Source organism: Typopeltis vanoorti, chromosome 13 (genome assembly GCF_054136105.1).
Source record: "Typopeltis vanoorti isolate ZY-2024b chromosome 13, IOZ_Tvanoo_1.0, whole genome shotgun sequence".
In the NCBI taxonomy this organism is placed as follows: domain Eukaryota; kingdom Metazoa; phylum Arthropoda; class Arachnida; order Uropygi; family Thelyphonidae; genus Typopeltis; species Typopeltis vanoorti.
This window is the reverse complement of record NC_143561.1, coordinates 19761863-19778474: the sequence shown is the minus strand read 5'-3', so window position 1 is coordinate 19778474 and position 16612 is coordinate 19761863. Positions and strand designations below refer to the sequence as shown.

General features: G+C 36.6%; 1 protein-coding gene across 4 annotated transcripts in view; it reads right to left on the bottom strand.

The window, feature by feature from the left end:
* LOC150099977 (kinesin heavy chain-like) overlaps positions 1-16612 on the bottom strand; it is a 306528-nt gene that overhangs the window by 106118 nt on the left and 183798 nt on the right. For 3 of the 4 annotated variants that reach the window (XM_090402371.1, XM_090402372.1, XM_090402374.1), the window contains exon 9: positions 15470-15574. The exons of the other annotated variant lie outside the window; for it this stretch is intronic. In XM_090402371.1, coding sequence (XP_090258497.1) covers positions 15470-15574 — 105 coding nt within the window. The remainder of the gene's footprint in view (positions 1-15469; positions 15575-16612) is intronic. 4 annotated transcript variants of the gene reach the window in all.

Genomic DNA, 16612 nt, shown 5'->3' with positions numbered 1-16612 from the left:
GAATGTATTTTTTTTGCAGGCCTGGTTGGCCGAGAGGTTAGCATATCTGCTCTCCACCCAAAAGGCTGGGGGTTTGAATCCCGCCACGGGCATGGATGTTTGTGATTGTCTGTAATACTAGTAGTGGTGGTTGGCAGTAGATGGCATTGGTGTAGATGATGAAAGTAGTTGTGGTTGGTGAAGACGAAGAGTTGTAGAGTAGGTGCCCTCCCTCGATGAGTCTTTGGACTCCCTGGAGGTGTTATGTAATAATAATAATAATAATATGTTATTGTTGATAGTGATGTTTTCTCAGTGGTACAGGACACTAGAGTGCACAGAGGATTTGAAATTGGAAGTGATCACCATTTAGTCTTGAACAAAATAAAATTTCATATGAACTGAATTTCATATGAAAAAGAAGAACATGAAAAAAAGTTTTAAAGTGAATAAAAGCAGCTCTCAGATGTAAACTGTAGACTAAAATACACAAACATTATTCAAGAAAAAATGAAAGAGTTTGAGAACAGGAACCAAACCTTGGAGATTCAGTGGCAACCCTTGAAGAAAACCCTGATTGATTCAGCCAGAGAGGCATGTGGTGAGGTTGTCTGCAAGGATAGAAAAATCAAAACTCCATGGTGGACACAGGAAGTTAAAGAGGCAGTGAAGGAAAAGAAGAAAGCATATCAAAAGTTCCTGGCAAATAAGTCAGCTTGTGCTCTAAGAGAATACAGAGACAAATGTAAGAAAGCTAAACACTGTGTAAAAACAAAAGTCATGGAAAGACTTTGGAAAGAACATAGAAAATAAATATCAGGAAGGTGGAAAATATTATTGAGGCTGTTGATAAAGCTCAGAAATGGAGGAAAGAGTGCTGTAAAAGGAATTAGAGATGATAAAGGTGACATGAAAAGTGGAGAAAAAAGATATTCTTTGAAAAATTGCTAAATGAAACAAGCAGTGACAGTACAGTGGTAAAAAACACTCAACAAGTATGCAATAAGAAATACATATCCATAATTGAAGTAGAAAAGCCATCAAAAATTTGAAATGTGGAAAGGCAGCAGGAGTAAATGATATTCTTGCAATGGCTGCACTGCATAGTTCAGAAGGTCTGGACAGAAGGACGAATTCCAGATGATTGGAGTAGAGCTCTCATACTACCCATATATAAAAAGGGAAATAAAACTGAATGTAGGAATTACAGAGGTATTTCCCTTCTGAGTGTTCCTTGTAAACGTTTTGCAAGTATCCTTGAGAAACAGTTGAGAAGGATTGTGGAAGGGAAGCCTGGTGAAGAACAAGCTAGATTCAGGCCAAATAGAGGCTGTGAGGATCAGATTTTCACTTTACGACAAATAGTTGAGAAATCATGGGAATATAACAAAGATCTTTATTTAAAGTTTATAGACCTGCAAAAGGCATATGACAAGATGCCAAGAGAAAAGCTATTCAAAACACTACAGTTATGTGGTGTCAAAGAAACATTATATCAAGCAATACTTATCTTTATTTGAGTTGTAAGTCAGCAATTAGAATTGAAGAAAGTACAGGAAGATGGTTTGATATTAAATCTGGTGTCAGACAAGGATGTACATTATCCATTCGGTTTTATTTATTATCTACATGGATCACATTATGAAGGAAAGTTGTATTAAACCTGATATCAAAATTGGAGATGTTAATCTCAGTTCCTTAATTGATGAAGATGACGTTATACTTTTAAATAAAACCAATACAAGTCTGCAAGATTCCCTGACTAAATTGAATAACTTGTAATGAATTTGGTATGAAAATCAGCAATAACAAGACATAGACAATGAAAATAGGCAGAAACATTGAAATATCAACTTCGTGAATGGAGAACCTATTGAACAAGTAAAACATTTCAGCTACTTAGGCAAGTTTTAATTAAGTGAATATGGTAAATTAAATATGGAAATAGACAACAGAATCAACAAAGGGGTAGAATAAGAGAGAAATTAGTCGAAACACTAAATTAACAAGACAATGTTTGAACCAATTTTAACTTATGGATCTGAGAGCTGGGTTAGAAATAAAACACTTGACCAAAGACCACGGATATGAGAGTCCTGAGAAAGATTAGGGATGTGAACAGATGGCATCAATGGCAATATCATATTAAAAACGAGGATATTAGGAAAATACTTGACATTGTTGGCATCCAGGGATTTGATTACACTTTTCTATTTCTTAAAGTTCATCTAGCATTCCAGAAATTGTTTTGTTAACTGATGCTCTCTCTCTCTCTCTCTCTCTCTCTCACACACACACACACACACACACAAAAGAGGTTCTCTTCCGATAACCAAAGTTACGCAGCATTGGACTTAGTATTTGGTAGGGTGACAACCTGGGTACATTGGATGGTGTTGACTTTTTAAGCACCTTCATAGCACAATGATGGAAGAATGATGGTACATTGTGCCTTTCAATTTGAAAAGGCCTAAGTTCAATTCTCATTGTGATAGGAGGAATCTTTATATGGGTTTTTTCAATTTAAGGTGAGTTAGCCAATCTCATATGGAAGTAGGAGGGCTTTTCCTCATGGAAACTTGGGTTTTTCATCCTGCATACAGACAAATCGCCCTTCAGGACACATGCAATTTAGAGACAAAAAAATACTAGCAGTGCTGGTGGGCAGTAGATGTAGATGGCATTAGTGTAGATGATGGAGACGGATGGAAGGGGAGACAGTGTGTTGTAGAGTAAGTGCCCTCTCTCAATAAGTCTTTGGACTCCTTGGAGGTGTCATGAAATAATAAATAAAAGAAAATAATAATGTGCAAAAAATCTAAATAAACTTAAAAATCTAACTCTGGTTATAACCTAGAAAGCAATCCCTACTTCTTGGGGTGATGTTGGATAAGGATCTAAAATTTAAAGAACATATTGCCAAAATTGTGAGGACATACAACAAATTCTAGTAATGATGCAGATAACTGACTTGTAGAAGAAAGGAGATTCTGGTTTTACTGGATAATGACATGAATAGGCCACTAATGGACTACTGTGCACAGATTTGGTCACCTGGTTTTCAAAAGGATGAAGAGATATTGGAAAGGGTACAGAGGTGATTGACTAAGGTAGTTTCTGGTCTCTGGAAGAGTATGAAGAAAGTTTGAGAAGATGCAATTTGCAAAGTCTAGTGGATAGAAAGAAGAGGAATGACATGATAGAGATGTACAAGCTGATAAGGGGTTGTTAACATTGAAGAGGTTTTTCATAAAATGGTAAGAGATTGGGGGAGAACAAGAGATCCCTGGAAGCTGTATAAGTAGGGTGTAAGCAAGGGAGTAAGAAACAGTTTTTTCCATAGATAGTTGTGAATGATTGGAATGCATTGCCTGAGACTGTGGTGTCTGCAGAGAATTTGAATGTAATTAAGGCATGGTATGATGAGCTGTGTATGACAAAGGGACTTCCTTGGATGAGTCTTTGACTCCATGGGGGGGGGGATAATAATAATAATAAAGTATTGCAGCCAATCCTCAGTTATTTCAATTAGGAAATAATGAGTACTTGGAAAATGAAGTCATTTTCCTATAAGAACACTGTCATAAACTGAAGATAAATAAGAATCTGTTATAAATGGAGGATAGAAAAGAAATCTAAAGACTGATATTTCATTTTTAATAAACAATAACTGCATTTTATTGCATGTATTAATGGAAAAATGGTTAAATTTAGCTGTTTACATCAATCACATAACAGCCCAAAACATGAGTCATTCTTCAGAACTGTCCCTGGTATAGTTGCAAGGTATGAAATGACAATTCTGCATGCAATACTTAAATATTGTCTTTAACTTGCCCACCTTCAAAATGTTTGATTGTATTACAGTAGTTCCCCCCCCTCCCACAAATACACTGTATTACTTGCTTTAGAACTTTTTTTTTTTAACAATAATAATAATAAATGAAATGTCAAATTGCTGCTGGAAGGTAGAAAAGTGAGTAGAGTGAGAGAGAGAATAAATCAGATCAAGCGGGAAGTGATGTGGAAGAGCAGGAGAGTAAGTTAGGAGAGATTGAAGAGGTGGTTATGAATGATTATGAAGTGGTATGAGTATAGAAAATGTGAGAATGGGTATGCAAGAGGAACAAGAAAATGGGAAGGCTCAGGGTGGACAGAGGTACACAGCATAAGAAAGGTGGATGCTCCGAGAGGAGGTGAGAGCATGTGTAGAAAGGAATGGAATAACCTGGGATCAAGAGGAAACAGTTGGAATTAAAAAGGGTTTTAAAATGAATAAGCAGAAAGGGAAACGGCCCAATTCGAGCATTGAGAGATCACATCGAGTGGGTGGTATCAGTGGAACTATCTGTAGATCCAGAAATGAGCTGTTGTATACAAATACTAGAAGTATAAGAAACAAGGTAGATGAAATGGTTGCATTAATTGCGTCTGTTCACCCAAAGATTGTCGGAATAAATGAGACATGGTTGGAAGAGGACGACATCCTGACAGGAATAGAGATGGAAGGGTATGATGTGTTTCGTGAGGATAGAAAGAGTAAAAAAAAAAGGGGGGGGAAGTGTTATTGATGATAGAGAAAGAGTTATGTCCATACAAAGTAGAGATGCAAGAGGCAAATAGTGCCAGTGGTTTTGAGGCAGTATAGTGTGAAATAGAGGTGAATGGAATCAAATACTTGGTTGGATGTTGTTATAGACCAGGAAATGTGGGTGGTGGTGGTGATAATGAAATGTATAATCAAATTAGCAAAGCAAATAAGATTTTAATTATGGCAATATAGACTGGAATGATGAGATAGCAACTGGAAGTAAAGAAAATGAGTTTCTTGAGTTTTTGAGGGATAACTACCTCAGACAGTATGTAACAGAGGGCATGCAAGGATTGAGGGTCTTGGATTTGGTCATCTCATCAGAGGATGTAATTATAAATGAAGTGTCAAAATCACCCACATATTGGTGAGAGTGACCATGAGGTGACTACTAGGTGGTTGCCATCAGTGTGAGGACCTCTGTGAGAAAAGGGTATATGTGGAACTACAAGTAGGGTGATTATGGAGAACTCAGGATACAGCTTGTGGGTGTAACATGGAATGTGGAGTTAGCTGGAAAAGAGATCAGTGCAGCTTGGCAGATTTTCAAAAACTATCTAGTAGATGATATGTCTAAATATATTCCAAGGTGAGAAGGTTAAATAAAGTAGGTGTGAGATGGATGAATAAAGAGATTAAGCATGCGATACAGAGAAAGAGGGCATTGTGGAGGCAGCATAAGTGAAGTAGAAATAACCAATTCCATGAGGTCTACAAAGACCAGGCAAGGAGGGTGACTTGGTTGGTGAGGGTAGCTAAAGAGAGGTATGAACAGCAGTTAGCTAATGAAGCCAAAAAGAATCCAGAGTTCTTTCGATATGTAGCCAGCAAAAGAAAGAATGATTATCAACGGATGACATTGATTGGAGAAAATGGCAAGACAGCTGTTGTGGAATGTGTGGTGGAGATACTTAATGAGCAGTTCGTACAGGTTTTTCAATCTTGTGAATGTGACTTCATGGAGAGATTGAGAGGAGTAGATGATGGGGAGGAGAGACTGATGGTAAGTGAGCAAGAGGTGTATGGGGAGTTGAGTAAACTAGATGTTAATAAGGCTGTGGGACTTGATAATATATCACTATGTATTCTGAAGGAATGTGCCAGGGAGTTGACACCTGTCTTGACATATTTTTTTAATACGAGTCTTACTCGGTCAAGTCCCTAAGGAGTGGAAGGAGGGAGATTGTGCCACTTCATAAAGGAGGTGATCGAACTCAAGCATTAAACTATAGGCCTATCTGTGTGTCAGGTGTTGTGGTTAAGTTGTTGGAGAAGCATGTGAGAACTAGGATCCAGAGTTGGGTTGACAACAATGGTATCATCTTTGATGGACAGCATGGATTTGCTAAAGGGAGGTCATGTTTTAGTAATCTACTTACTTATTACAATAAAGTGACAGCTTCCTTGGACAGAGGAGAAGGATACGCAGTGATATACTTGGATTTCATAAAGGCTTTTGATAAAGTACCTCATGATAAATTGATAGTCAAACCGGGGTGGATGGGGCTGGATATTAGATTGGTGCATTGGATTGGAGACTGGCTGTCTGATAGGTATCAACAAGTTATGTATGGGGGGGGCGATGTCGAAGAAAAGGAAAGTCACTAGCGGAGTGCCTCAGGGATCTGTTTTAGGGCCATTACTGTTTAACTTGTATGTTAATGATATAGGTGAAGATTTGGATGGAGATATTCAGTTGTTTGCAGATGATGCAAAGTTGGGATGAACCATGAAGAGTAGTGAGGATGTTGCGACCTTGCAGGAAGACTTGAATAAATTGAGTGATTGGGCAAGCAAATGGGGATGTAAGTTCAATGTTGCAAAATGTAAGGTTTTAAAATTTGGAAAACAAAGCTAGGATGCAGAATTTATGCTTGGTGAGGATACATTGTTGGAGGTGGAAGAAAAAAGATATCTGGGGTGATAGTGGATAAGGATCAAAAATTTAGGGGACACAGCCAAAATTGTGAAGACAACACAAAGGCTTCTGGGAATGATGTGGAGGACACCGACATGTAGAAGTAGGGAGATTCTTGTTCTGTTATATAAGGCTTTGATTAGGCTACACATGGACTATTGTGCCCAGATTTGGTCACCGGGTTTTCAGAAGGATGAAGAGATGTTGGAAAGGGTTCAAAGGCGACTGACTAAAGTAGTTTCTGACCTGTTGAATGTCGAGTATGAGGAAAGATTGAGGAGATGCAATTTGCAGGGTCTGGTGGACAGGAGGAAAAGGGGAGATATGATAGAGACCTACAAGTTGGTAAGGGTTTGTTATAGGATCAATGTTGGAGAGGTTCTATAGAATAGTGGGAGATCGGGGGAGAACCAGAGGTCATCCCTGGAAACTGTATAAAGAAGGTGTGAGTAGGGGAGCGAGAGGCAGGTTTTTTTCGGGCAGAGTTGTGAATGATTGGAATGCCTTGCCTGAGAGTGTGGTGTCTGCAAGGAGTTTGAGTGTGTTTAAGACACGGTATGATGAGATGTGTGTGTGATAAAAGGACCTCCCAGATGAGTCTTTGACTCCATGAGGTCTTGGGTAATAATAATAATAATAATAATAATAATAAATGTTACTTTCCTAATATTAAGTAAAGTAATTATTTTAACACATGTGTTGCGTCTCCATAAATGCTTAACTATGAATGCTTTAGAACTTGTATAAATTTGGTATGATTATATGAAATCAAGGGCTACAGAAGAGAGGCAACTGGGAGATGTGTTTTTTTCAATAGTCAGTTGCTAACTGAGTGAGACCAAGGCTTACAACCAGAATAAAATTTTTAACTATTATGAATGATTATTTTTAATAACTGAATAAATTTGGTTTATTTTTTTATCAGATAAATATGTTTTATGTCAGAAAATATTATATACATGCTTGCATTAAAAAAGAAAAAAACATTGCTGTGCACTGATCACTTCATGTCTGCAGAGGAGAATTAGTCTACAGCTTATAATTGTAGTGACGCATTATAATCTGCCTCACCTTGCCTTTATTATCAGTTTAATTAAAATCAATTACAGTACAGTGCATATTTTTGCTCTCATAAATACTCAGAAAGAGTAAGAGCAAATTTGAGAATACATTTGAATCTAACTATGGTTCAAATGTACTACAGGTTTACAAAATCCCTTTTTTGTGGGTGGGTGCCCCATAAAAGTATACAGTGAAGAACTTAATTTATCCTTTGAAAAAGACTCTCGTCTAAAAAATTAGGAAACTGGTGATCCAAATCATAAACATATCTCTAAGGTCTTATTATGCTTGCTATATGGAAAATTACCGAGTTCAGATGAAACTTTTTAAAACACAAAATTCCTGTAACATTTTCACTTTTGCATAATTAAATAATTATTTTTCCTTGTTATTTCATTATTTAAGTGCTGTGTTTTAGTTTGGTGGGCATTTTAGTGTAGTAGTATTATATAGTTCACTATATAATATTTCCAGGAACAAAACTTCAGTGGACAGTGAACCTATTAGAAATTAGAGTTTCATATATGCAATATATTTTCATATATTGCATATCAAATTAGAATTATATAACACAAGAAGCTATTTTACACCCACCCAGTTACTAACCCTATATAAATTCTAAATCCAGCAACCATAAAATACTGTACACACATTTGGAGTGGTGCATCTAAAACCTCCTTAAAAATTCTTGCTGTCCAGAGGAGAGCAATTTGGCTTATAGATGACCCTTCCCTCACAGGCCAATTTCAACCTCTATCTCCCAGATAATGTTTCAGCTCAGTGTCTCTTCTACAGGTATTTCCATGGTCACTATTCCAGTGAATTGGAAAACATTGTTCCTCCACTTGCTGTTATACCTGTTAAAACAAGAGCAGCTGCTGTCCAACATCCCTTTACAGTACAACTGCAAACTCATTGAACCTGCTTCTCCTCTTACTCATTTATTCCATCTACCTCTGTCCTCTGGAACAGCTTTCATCATGATGTGTTTCCTAACAATTTCAGCCTACAGCTCTTTAAGAAGAATGTCAACAGGTTTCTTCTTTCTCAACCAGCCTGGTTGGCCGAGTGGGTAGCATATCCATTCTCCAGCCAAAAGGCTTTGGGTTCGAATCCTGCGGAGGGCATGGATGTTTTTGTTTGCCTATGAAAATACTAGTAGTGGTTGCGGGCAGCAGATGGCATTGGTGTAGTTGCAGTTCATTGTAGTGTAAAATAATGTCATCTGCGCTATTGTTAAAATAATGTCAGTTGCTCCTTTGTAATTTTTTATTTGTCTTCTATTATCAATATTCTATCATCAACTTTCTATTTACTATCGCTATCAACTGTATCAACTTATATCAACTTATATCAACCTTTTATTCCTTTTATACGTGTGCACTTTAGGCCTAACTTATTTCTTCTACTTTACTCAAAAAAACTATACTCCGCTTAATATTAGCCTTGCTATTAATCCTTTATAATCCCTTATATGTCCGTACTGCTGGTGAATGACCTTTGTTTTCAGTCTATTCACGATAAGCAGGTTACCAACTTTCAAACTATGTAATTTAGAAAAATGTATTTTTTTTATGACTGTGCCATTCTAAATTATAAATATAGCTTAAGAATTTAAGTATGGAACATATACAAGATTAAACTTAACATATACAATCCTTTATAGCTAGTTGTGACAATTCTTACTTAAACAGGCTCACAGGTTTGCTTATTTTTTGGACACAGTGCATTGGCAAATAGATCAGACAAGATAGTTACAAACAAAACATTTTTATTTTACCTAGTAAAATAGTAAAATGCTGAAACAAAATGGAGAAATTATCTCTCTAAGCCTTTCTTCATGCACAGAAAGCAACATATACAACTGTATATTGCACAACCAACACTTAGTTATCTGACTGTACATGTAGCCACTTCTTACGTTAAACTTAGCTAAACTTCGTTCACAATGCATATGGGTTAACATTTGTTTTTCCTCTAATTGCCTCTGCTTATTAACTAACTAAATACTAACATTTCCTGTAAGCACACATGCAATTCTCAGTTACAAGCTTTTTAGACATTAACAAAGTAGAGCTTACTTACATTTGACTTTAACAAACACAGTTCTATTAACCTGGACAAACCTCAGTTAGCTTAGCTTGACCTTTTGTCATCTTCCTGGTTTCTGGTGATTGCCTGGATGATCCTGACGGTTCTGCTGTAAAAGTTTTCTGGGAAAGCTTCAAATCGATTCTTCGCCGAGGAACTGGATGGAACAGCCGAAGTCACCGCAATTTCTAATGGGTAACCACATTCTTGCAGCATGTCTTTACATCCAAAGAAAATACATCAAAATAATGGCCCCTCCTCTTTCCCTCCCGCACCTGGGGTCATGTACCTGGAACCAAATCTAGAGACGACAAAAACCGAGAGCCAAGAGCCCCTTTATATCGTAGCTGATCCTTTGTTCTTCTGATGTAGTTTCCAGGATTACCCGTGAGCACGCTGATGTCATTTCGGTTCCCTCTGTTCTTGGGAACATATTTCTATATGACTTTGTGAACTTTCGTTCTTACTTCATCATCGCTAATCTGGGTTAATCCCTAACTTTCCGTTTTACATATACTTTATACAATACATATACAATATATATTACTTTATGCATTTTAACAGTAGAGATATAACATTCATTTTAATACATTATTATTTCTAACTTCTTATATATTCGGAAACCTCTGTAAAATCGATCTTGAAAATTTTAAAAAATTTATTGCGAGAGATTTTACAGTAGTTGGTGGATTGAGTGGTAGAGACAGAGAGATGTAGAGTAGGTGCCCTCCCTCGATGAGTCTCTGGACTCCCTGGAGGTGTCACATAATAATAATAATAATAATAATAACAATAATAATAATAATAACCCTTATCTAGCCTTGCACATGGCACTGATGTTCTATAGATTCTTGTACTTCTTGTATGTGTGTGTGTGATAAATGTATTAAAAAAAATAATAATATCCAATCCTCACCTTCACATGGTGCATTCCATTAGTAGGTATCCACTGGGCATCATGCTGGCTCAGTTAAACAAAGCAAAGCCCCACTGTATTCATCAGGGAACTAGGGAAAAATGTGGTGTAACTCATGCAGCTTGCGATGAAGGTGGACAAAATTAGGTAATGTATAATGATATAACAATGAAACGAGGAAACAGTGAGAAATATCCAACAGGTATAAAGGACATTACATAGGATTGAATAAGAATTACCAAAAAGATCATATTACAGAAGTTGAACAGAATATGCTCGAAAATATGGTGTAACAAAATATCAGTATAGCATACGATTCCTCTCTAACAGATAAACAGGCTTGAGTATGGTGGACTATGCTTGATATAAGGATATCTGTATGATTCTGTGGCAATAAATCCCATTCTCCCATATCAGACTTCAGTTCGCCAAGTGACCGAAATTGTTGCTATCAGCATGCATGTGACACCCAAGGGCATTTAAATCAGCTGGATTTAAATCTGGTAATGGCTAAGTCAGTCACTGATATCTTCAGTTGAAGATATCAGTGACAGACTACTACTTGAGCTCTAAAAGTAGTGGCACTGTCATGCATGAAAAGAAAACTAGGCCAACCACATTCCTACAAAGTCACACAGGGTTTGAAAATCTGTTCTCAGTACCTCCATGCAGTTACAGTATCCCTATCAATAACACAAAGAGGAATACATGCTGAACAGTATTCTGCCCCAGATGAGAACCCTGCCTCCACCACAACTATCCCTTTCTCTAATTTTTGAAGAATGGTACCATATTCTTTATTCTTCCCAGTTCAAACAACATCTAGAATCTATTTGTAGGCTTAAAACTCATCTAAGATCAGAATTAGATCCCATTTGTCAGGGCTCCAAGTCACATGTTCATGGCACCAGTTTTGATAGCTCTGTGGTGGTTTGTGGTTAATGGGATACAAACCACTGACTTTCTTACATAGAGTCCATTTGAACTGAGCTTCTTAACAGTCCTGTTGACAATGTTTTCACCTTTGATCACAGCAACTTCAAGAGATGTTGACAGAACATTGTAGGGTTCCATCTTGAAGTTGGAACTAGATAGCAGTCTGTTCTGGTTGATTGAGCCTTCAGATGACCTTGGCCAGCTCTTTTTACAATGAAACTGCATCCATAGTGCCAAGGCAATAAATATGTGACATATTAAGACTACATGCCATCTTCAGCTGAGACTGCTCAGCTTTAAGTCATCTAATGGCCTGTTATCTCAAACAATCATCTAAACAATAATAACTTGCCATCTAATGAAGGTACCTGATGATGAATGATGAAGGTACAGGAGATGTAATGAGCAAGCCTACTACCTACTGAGCAAGCCAACAAATGGAAATGAAGTGACATGGTCCCAACTCACATTCTTATAGGCAACATATTTCCACTGTGTGCAGACCTGTTGGATGTTAAATCAATTTCTATTGGATACTCAGAATTCACATACCAGAATGCCTATTATATCAAATATTTGCTCTTGAAGACACTGTTAAAAAGAAATTTAAAAAAATAATATTACGTAAAGTAACTTTTGGCCCACCCTATATACTAGCTGAGGAGAACTGCATGGAAGTCTCTTAACAATCATAATTATTATTATACTTATTATCCTAAGATCCCCTTGGAGTCAAAGACTGATTTAGGAGGTCCCTTTGTCATACACACAGGGTTTGTATCATAATGCACCTTAAACACATTCAATCTCTGCAGACACCACACTCTCAGGCAAAGCAGCTCAATCATTCACAACTCTGCATGCAAAAAACCTGCTTCTCACTCTCTTATTCAAACCCTCCTTCAGCTTCCAGGGATGACCTCTAGTTCTTCCCCTGATCTCTCACCATTTTATGAAAAACCTCTTCAACAATGATCCTATAACAACCACTTACTAATTTGTATATCTCTATCATATCACCCCCTCTTCCTCCTACTCACTAGACTCTGTAAATTGCATCTTCTCAACCTTTCCTCATATTCAACATTCCAGAGATCAGAAATTATCTTAGTCAGTCACTTCTGGACCCTTTCCAACATCTCTTTGTCCAAATCTGGGCAAAGTAGTCCACGCATGGCCTAATCAGAGCCTTATACAATGGAACAAGAATCGCCTTACTTCTATAAGTCAGTATCCTATGCATCATGCCCAGAATAGTTGTCTTGTCCTCACAATTTTGGCAATGTGTTTTTCTAAATTTTAGATCCTTACCCACCATCACTGCAACATCTCTTATTTCCTCCACCTCCAACAACATATCCACACCAAATGTAAATTCTACATCCCATCTTTCTATCCCAAATTTTAAAACCTTACATTTTGCAACATTGAACTGGAATCCCCACACCTGTGCCCATTCACTCAATCTATCCAAGTCTTCTCGTAAGGAAACAACATCTACTTTACTCCTCATAGTTTGTCCCAACGTTGCATCACCTGCAAACAAATGAATATCCCCATCCAAATCTCTCCTTTGACCAATGAAGCCATCACTTTATTGTAATAAGTAAGTAGATTACTAAAACATGACCTCCCCTTCAGCAAATCCATGCTGTCCATTAAAGATAATACTATTGTTGCCAACCCAATTCTGGATCCTGGTTCTCACAAGCCTCTCCAACACTTTCACCACTACAATAACAACAACTGACACAAAGAGATAGGCCTATAATTTGATGCTTGAGTTCAGTCACCTCCCTTATGAAGCAGCACAATCTTGCCTTTTTTCCACTCCTTTGGAACTTGACCCAGTGCAAGACTCATATTAAACAAATATGTCAAGGCAGATGCCAACTCCCCGGCACATTTCTTCAAAATACTTGATGATATATTATTAAGTCCCACAGCCTTATTAACATCAAGTTTGCTCAATTTCCCATATACTTGTTGCTTACTTACAGTCAGGAACAGGAACAACCTGTTCCTGTTCTTAAGTCAGTTTACAGGAACAGGTTGTTCCTGTAAACTGGCTTACTTCAGACAGACAGGCAGATCAGCAACCATCCGATTAGAAGAACACAAGTCATACATCTGCAATCACGATTATGGTCAATCTGGCCTTGCAGACCATGTTTTGGATACAACTCACAGGATCTCCTGGAAAAAACCACCATGCTCCACCATAGTAAATTAAAAAAAGAAAGACTGTTCTTTGAATCTGCATCTGCACTCAGGAATCACCCTAATTTAAACAAATACGGTTGCATGAAACTTCCCAAAATTTGGGAAACATTAATTATCAGAGATCCCTCTTTACATCCTAAGTCACCTGCAAAAGCCCATAGAGGGCACACCACCTAGGACTTTAGTTTCACTCACTGTTGTATTGTATTTGTGTGTGTTGTTACAAAAAGTATTTTGTAATCCCTAAAGATGTCTCTGTGACTAAGACGAAATATTGGAAGCATTAAAATTTGTTTTAATCCTTTCTCAGTGATGATAATATTCCATTAAACCTCCAACATGAATTCTTCACATCACTTAAGCCTCAACACACCGATTATCTTTTATCCTTCTCAATAACTTCCTGATATCCAATCTTACGTGTTCCCAGTCAAGTCATTTGTCTCTATTACCACTACCAACTCTTTTGCTCGCTTACTCATCATATCCAATACCTCAATCACTCTATTCATTTTACCTCCAGGAAAACAAACCTTGTGCATCTTCTTGTTTACCGCACTTCTAATAATGGAATCCCCATACACTGCCATTCATAGGTCTTTCGTTACCTCTTTCATACCGATATCATCTGTTTTAATCATTTTCACAATTCCATACATATCTCGAATTCTCTTAATTTCCCTCTGCATTCATTTCATCCTTTGTCTCATCTTAACTAACTCAGCTTTCAAATCTTACATCACATTTTCACTTTCATTCACTCTCTCAATTTTAATGCCAGCCATACACACTTGTTCGCCATCAGTACCGCTCACCACCTTTCCTTTAATTCACTCTGTTTTTCGACTTCTGCTACATTTGTATTGTTTATGTCATTCTTACCATCAATTGTTAAGTTCATCAGATCGCTCGTTTGCTTTTTCAACACTTTTTTACCAATTTTTTGCTGCTCTTTTACACTGTCCCTCTTTGCTATCAGATAAGCACTCATCCTCCTCATGGCATTCTACAACTAACACTTTCAGTTACCAATATATTACCTCTCATCAAGTCCTCATTCAGATCACACTTTGCACACATACCTTCCTTCCATCTGCCTTAAATATCCATAATTTATCTGCATAATCGAATGAATACATATAGCACACCTCACATTTCACGAAATGACTGAAATCAAAATTAAATTCATGCAAAGACAAACCTGCCACCATCTTTCCTTCGCTAGTCACTATATACTCCACTCTATGTTTAATGATTTTGTAAACAAACAAGTCCACAGACTAGATTCTTTACATAAGACTTCCAGCGAAATGCCACCTTTTAGATTTGATTCCTCATAAATGAGACTGATGGTAATAATCATGATCTAATAGATATACAAATCACTAGAAAGTGGCTCAAATAATGAGGAATGAGACAATTAGAAAGGTTTTGAAAACCTAGCACATTAGTACCATGAGTGGGTTAAGGATTTTTTTAAAAATTTTTTATTAATTTTATAATTGTTTTATAGTTTTTGTTTTTTTAAACAATCTGAAAACTTGCTCTAGAGACCAAACATGGAACTTTTTCAAGTCCTCTAATGCCTTCAATAAGCTGGGAGTTGTCTCGCTCTGGGTGATGAACTTCATCTCCAACCTAAAAACAATCACAAGCATCTGCCCACAGCCTGCTGACTGGATATGCTGGCCATGCCAATCAGGTCGGCAAATAATGTATAAACAGAAATAATAAATTTAAATAATGTACTCACATTTCCATCACCAACAGCTGAGATAACATTGCTTAACACTGAAAGTGATTTGTTTATGCTTTTAACTTCATCAAGAATGATTCCCTTCATTCCATTCTTGCTTACCTAGAATGGAAAACAACTTATGCTTATTTTCACAAAATCATAAAATTTTATACATATATAGGGATTTTTAAAATATAATAAACCTTCCTTTCTTTCATCACCCACTTATTTAAAATTAATTATTTTTCTTTCATTACCATGTAATGAAAGAAAGGAAGACATGAATAACATAAAATACATGAGGGAGAAAAAAAAAAACATTGTATACTTACTAACTATGGCTCATAATACCAGTCGAAATCTTAATATTGGTATTTCAATAACAAACATTTTTGTCATAAATATTGATAACAATTAGGTGCGATAAAGTAAGAAAAAAAACAAAGTAATCACTTTTATTACAATAATAGATATTTTTAGAAAAATTGTTAAAAATACAATTATTCTAAAAACAAAAAATATACATATTGATACTGCAAATTTTAGTCATATTTCAGCATCCACACTACCTGTCCAAATAAAGTGAGCTCTTAAGAATCATAAACAATCAATAGTGTTACCATTTAAACTGGATCTAATTTTGGCACATATTTGATTATATAATAGAAGTTGTCTTTTTGGATTTTATGCTGAATGGTGCTATTGTACCGAGAGTCATAGACCAGTTACAGGTTTACTCCCCCACCCCTCTTCATATTCCCACATCTTCAAAAAGTCTTATTTCCTTTTTATCATATTTTCCAGGCTTTGAATTTTTTTTTTTTTTTGGATGAAACAGATGAAAGTCTTTCATTAACTGCATTTCTTTCATAAACTCAATATTATCTTTTAATAATTATTATTATTCTGAAACCCCATGGAGTCAAGGACTAATTGCAGGAGATTCCCTCGTAATACATACAGCTCATCATACTATGCCTTAAATACATTCAAATTTTCTGCAGTCCCTTGCAGAGAATTTGAATGAAGCCTCATTCCCTTGCTTACACACCCTCCAAAGATGACCTGTATACTAAATAACTAAATACAAAACTTATCTTCTTCTTCTCTTCCACCGTAGATGCGTCCGATTCCAACCTCTAGTGAAGTTGGAATTTG